Source organism: Ochlerotatus camptorhynchus, unplaced genomic scaffold (assembly GCF_037179485.1).
Source record: "Ochlerotatus camptorhynchus isolate MF236.1 unplaced genomic scaffold, CSIRO-AGI_Acam_v1.1 ptg000231l, whole genome shotgun sequence".
NCBI lineage: Eukaryota > Metazoa > Arthropoda > Insecta > Diptera > Culicidae > Ochlerotatus > Ochlerotatus camptorhynchus.
The window spans coordinates 1,214,572-1,220,743 of NW_027040721.1; the positions used below are offsets into that span (position 1 = coordinate 1,214,572).

A 6,172-nucleotide genomic window follows, 5' to 3' on the forward strand; every position below is an offset into this window, starting at 1 on the left:
ATCCAGGTCAGTCCCCGAGGGGGACGACTCTATCTACGATGTAAAAAAGATTGTGTTTTGCTGTGGCTAGCTGCACACACGCTGAGTAGATAGAAAGAAGATTGATGACGATTCTGAAGATTTCCTGCAAAAAGATGATGAGCGATGCAAGTAAATGCGACAAATGAAAGAAGATTTTTCGAAGATTGATTCGCTAGTGTGAGATTTGTTGAGCATCTAAACTTGAGATTTAGATATGTTGCCCCCCTCGTCAGTCCCACAGGTGGATCGCGAAACAGTTTGGAATCGACAATTCGACCGTTTCCCATGTGGTAAAATCTTTCAAGGATACCAAGACGGCCCAGCGGTGAGCTGGCAGTGGAAGAAAAGCGAAGACAACCGACCCCGTGAACGCAAGGAAGGAGGGGGAGAACTGAATATTGCTGATATTCTTACGAAATGGAAAAGCGGTACCTTTCTAGAATCTGATGGACCTTGGTACTGTTGCCCGGAGTTTCTTCAACATCCGGAAGAAGATTGGCCAGCACATAAACGTCCACCACCGAATAGCAACCTGCAACGAATGCCGATAGAAACGTTGACTGTTCGTACGTACAACGCCCAGTTTGTTCCATCGACGCCCCGCTTAAACAAGAGGAATATGAGATTGCTGAGCAGGTAATCTGGAAGCAGGCACAACGAGAAGGTTACAAGGATGAAGTGGCCATTTTGGAGAAGAATCAGGAACTGCTGCCAGAAGAATGGCTGCGGATCGAGAAGTCAAGTCAGCTATATAAACAAAGTCCGTTCCTCGACGAGTATGGAGCTCTACGTATGGATGGACGGACTAGATTAGCAGAATTCGTACCGTTCGATACCCGTTTTCCCATCATACTTCCAAGGGATCACATCATCACCTATCGTCTCATCGAATCATATCATGAACGTTTTGGGCACGGCAACAAAGAAACCGTGTTCAACAAGATACGACAGCGTTTTTCGATCCCGAAGCTAAGGGCATATATTGCCAAGGTAATGAAGAATTGTCAGTGGTGTAAGGTACGCAAAACCAGACCGGAGATTCCTCGAATGTTTCCACTGCCGGCCGAACGACTCGTACCGTTTGTTAAGCCGTTCAGCTACGTTGGGGTCGATTATTTTGGTCCCATAGATGTCACTGTCGGTCGAAGAACAGAAAAAAGGTGGATTGTCCAGTTCACATGCCTGAATATTCGGACAGTCCACCTGGAGGTAGCGTACCGTTTGAACGCTGAATCATGCATCATGGCCATCCGTCGGTTCGGGATGCGGAGGGGACCACCGATTGTTATCTTCTCCGATAACGGTACTAATCTGAAGGCGGCAAACAAGGAGCTACAAGGACAGATTCAGCGCATGGATGTTGAGTGCGCAAACGTCTTCACCAACGCAAAAACTCGGTGGAGCTTCAACCCCCCCTCTGCGCCACACATGGGAGGCGTACGGGAGCGCATGGTTCGCTCAGTAAAGGAGATTATGTCGACACTCAGCAACGGACAGCGACTGAACGATGAGATATTGCTCACGGTGATCTCGGAAGCGGAGGAGATAGTCAATGCCAGGCCACTTGTCTACGTGCCGCAAGACTCGGATACAGGAGAAGCTATAACACCTAATCATTTTCTACGTGGTACTTCGTCAGGACTTAAGGATTCATCCATCGCACCGACAAATGAAGCGGAAGCATTGCGCAACACATATCAACGTTCGCAGATCATCGCCGATAAACTATGGAAGCGTTGGCTCATCGAGTATTTACCATCGTTGAATGCTCGTTCAAAGTGGTTGGAAGAGTCCAGGCCATTAGCACCTGGGGACTTGGACACGGACGCAACGGTTGGATTCGTGGTAAAGTCGAGGAAGTCATCCAAGGCAGAGATGGGCGCATAAGGCAGGCTAAGGTGCGCACATCGACTGGAGTGTACAGAAGACCGGTGAGCAAACTGGCTTTGATCAAGGTGAAGGTGTCCAGTAAATCTCGCCGGTAACTTGGTTCCGGACAAGGTTTACGGGTCGGGGAATTGTTGAAACCGTACTCTATCAGCAGTGAAGAACGTTGGTTCGTTGACAGCCGGATGAGTGAAGATAGAGAAGAAGAAGAAGTAAACGTCAAGAACAAAAACAAAAGTGTGAAAGGACAGAAGTCAGATTATTCTTTGATCGCAAATGTTAATGATTTTGATGGTAAATTTGTGAAATCCTGTATAATTCAAATTTGATCGCTACCTGAACCGTTCCTGTTTATGCGGTCGATAAAAAAGTCTTTGTACTGGGGTTCGGCACACGCTTTCACGTTGTGAAAAATATATTGAAAAACGCAAATCTTTTGAGCTGTGACTACACGAGCTGCTACAGAAACTTATTTTTTTTTCTACAAGAACTCCGAACACCTGTGAAGTTCTCTGAAATTCTAGGAACTTCATAGAAGTTCCCGAAAATTTTCAGATGCCAAAAGAACCGCTTTGAGGTTATTAAAGCTTCCAGTAAGTTCCCCGTATTTTTAGCTTGGACTTACTCAAATTAAGTAAGTTTTTAACTTTATTAAGTGATAAATTAAGTAAGTGTTAAATTTCAACATTCAATGGATTTGATTGTAAAGCTATTTCTTTAAAACTGATAGCCATGTCTTAAAAACGTTTGGATTAATTGCTGTTGTTTTTAATCCACAAAAAAAAGCATATTTTTAACGCATTTTAAAATAGTATTTTTATTATAAAACTGGAATTTATCCGTTAAAATACTGGAAAAATTTTATTAAGAAAAATGCGTGGACACCCTGTAGATAGAGAAAGATGATTAAACGCCACAATGCAAAGATTGATCAATCTTGAAATAAATTCACGCTAAAAAAGGTGAAAATAGTGACTGATTACAAGACCAAGTGACTTAAGTGACCAGTTTGAAAAAAGTGACCAAGTCACTAAAAAGTGACTCGCTACCAGCTCTGGCGTAATGGACGACAAGACGTACATTAAAGCGGACGCCAAGCAAGTCCCGCCTGGATGTTCCGGAGAAGTTCAGGCAGGCGATCTGTGGGTGCGGCGAATTCAGCAAGCCGTACATAACGACCGGCACCATCAACGGTCAAATATATAAAGAAGAATGCCTCAAGAAGCGCCTGCTGTCCTCCCTCCGGTCTCACGAATGTGACATTCTGTTTTGGCAGGATCTGGTGATGGAGCGGTACGAAGCCAACTATGTTGTTTTTGTACCGAAGGAGGCAAATCCGCAAAACTCGCCGTCGCCAGAACTTCTCCCAATGGAAAAATTCTGGGCGATTATGAAAGAAAAGCTCCGGAAAATAGGGAAGGTCTTAAAAACGACAAGGATTTGAAGAAAGAGGGGATGAAAGTGTGTAAGAAAGATGACGCAAGTGTTGCACAGGATTTGATGGGTAGCATTAAGTACAAGATGCGGGCATTTATCCTAGGAGAGGAGTTTCAATAAACTAACTTTTCAAACTATAGCTAATATGTGTTTATTTAGTTTTAAGAATATCCGACTTAAAATGAATTTTAGGTGATAATTTTTATCTGTTGCATTTTTTTCGAGTACATTCTTACTAGTTCTATTGAAAATCAGGTCTCTCTGGATTATCTGAATATTTTCTCTCGGAAAAATATTTGTGATGTTTTCTGGGGGACTGATTTGGACGAATTATATATCTAAAACAAATCAAAATATGAAAACTCCAGGTGATGATAGAATTTTCTGTATCCTCCTTGACGTTCTTGGTAAAATTTAAAAGATGTTTCCATTTGGCGCATAGTACAAATCTTGATACTTGTATAATGAGACAGGAACAGGAACAAAGTCACGCCAACGAAAAAGAAATTCGGATTGTAAAGGAGCTAAAAGTATACTACGTGAAGGCAGACAAGGGAAACGCGGTCGTTATCATGGACAAGGACGATTACGATAATCAGATAACAACGAAGATTAACAACGGACCGTATAGACAGCATCGAGTAGACCCCTTACAGAACATAGTGAAACGCGTGGAGAAAGCACTGAAGGAGTGCAAATCGATATTAGGAGATGGAGCAGGTCGTTTACGGGAACCCAATTCCATTCTATCCAGGATCAATGGTCTCCCCAAAGTCCACAAACCAGGAAATGAAATGCGAGAGATCGTGTCTGCAGTTGGTTCCCCCACCCACAAACTAGCGAAGTGGCTAGTCAAAGAGTTCCAGAGTATGTCGAATCAGTTCCAGAGTAAAGCAGTTAGTAACACCCAGGAGTTCGCCCAGCAACTACAATCTTCAGGAGACATCAACGAGGACGAGATTATGGTATCTTTCGACGTCACAGCTCTTTTTCCCAGCGTAGCGGTCAAGGAAGCGATCAACCATTTGGAGGACTGGCTATTAACACAACGAGAGGACCCGCCTTTGTATGGAAGAGAACTACTTCTCTTTCCGAGGTAACTTCTACAAGCAGACGAAAGGAGCCCCAATGGGAAACCCTCTATCCCCCTTCTTGGGTGAACTTTTCATGGCCAACTTGGAGACAATCCTGAAGGAGAAAGGACTATTAGCAAACCGTTGGGGGAGGTTTGTTGACGATATCTTCAGCGTAGTTAAACAGGAAGCCCTTCCACAAAATTTAGATGAGATCAACAGAATTCACAAGGATATCAAATTCACTCACGAGGTAGAAAAAGACGGGAAACTCGCATTTCTCGATCTTCTAGTCATCAGGGAATCGTCATCATCTTCCTTGCTTGAATACGAAATTTACAGGAAACCAACAAACACCAAAAGAGTTATCCCCTATACTTCCAACCATTCGTTCCAGCAGAAAATGGCCGCCTTTCACCACATGATTCATCGAATGCAGACTCTTCCACTCAGCGATACAGGAAAGGTTAAGGAATTACAGTACATCTTTGAAACAGCAAGACTCAACGGATACAAGGAGACCACAATCCAGGCAATCATCGATAAAAAAGCGAGAATTCTACAAAGGAGATTATTTACAACCCTCACCGCAGCATCTGAACCATTGAAACGAGTGTCCGTTCCATTTGATCAAGATATTACTTGTAAGCTAAGACCACTGTTAAAACAATTCGGATTAGATTTAGTTTTCACCAGTAGACATAACCAGTTGAAATCATTGATAGGATCCACTAAAGACCCAGCTAATGTTTTAGGTAAAGCAGGTGTATATAAAATAAGCTGTAATCATTGTAACAAAGTATATGTAGGGCAAACCAAGAGAACTTTAGCAACTAGATTTAAAGAACCTATATAGCGGAGGTTAATAAGGCCAAAAAGCAAGAGGAAAAAGGCCTAACATATGATTTCAAATCAAAGGTTGCAGAACACATCTTCACAGAGGACCACCAACTATCGACGGAGGACATCACGATTTTACGAACCGTATCTACACCATGGAAATTGGATGTTGCTGAAAGCCTCGAGATCAACAAACAACGTAATTCAAAAAAAAAAATACGTATCTGTCATGGATACCAAAATTAATTAAGTGGAATTAAATGGAAGATAAACCCTTTTGCTGTTTTATTTAGCATTCCGCTAACAACCCAATTTCATTACTTCAACGTAATTCAACTTTACTCAACAGGGATCAAGGAAACGGACACACATGGCTTTTCAAGTTACTACCTAGGACTCATCAACGTGTAAGCAGCGGAGTACCTGTTCCTATAGAAAATTAAATTTAAGTTTTTGATTTACGGTTTAGCGACTTTGTAGTCAATTTAATTGTTTATAGGAAAGTTTGAACATACTGAGAGGTAAGCACATATAATCGGTAAGAGCTTTTCAAATTACTACCTAGGACACATCAACGAGTAAGCTAGTTTCTAAGTGAAAATGTACCTGTGCTAATATATATTCGGTAAATGCGATGTTTTTCTTCAGTCGAGTATTAGTACAAGACACTGAAGAAGTCTACACATTGTAGACGAAATACGCGTATCTGTCAAGGATAAGCAAATAAATTAGTGGAATTAAATGGAAAATACTAATCCTTCTCTCTCTCTCTCTCATTATACAGGTATTCCACTAAGACGCCCACATTCATCAGGATTCTTGATACTTACTTGATCAGCTAAATAGAATTCTTTGCATTTGAAATTATACAGAATTAAAAAGTATATCAAGCAAACCACACGTGTTATTTCATC

The 6,172-nt window shown here is 41.9% G+C and overlaps 1 protein-coding gene across 1 annotated transcript; it reads left to right on the forward strand.

Annotated features, from left to right (window-relative positions):
- Window positions 1–1,263: 1,263 nt before the first annotated feature.
- On the forward strand, window positions 1,264–1,908 carry LOC135704133 (uncharacterized). Its single transcript, XM_065225572.1, has one exon. It carries the CDS (start codon window positions 1,264–1,266, stop codon window positions 1,906–1,908), a length of 645 nt encoding a protein of 214 aa, XP_065081644.1.
- The last annotated feature ends 4,264 nt before the right edge of the window (window positions 1,909–6,172 follow it).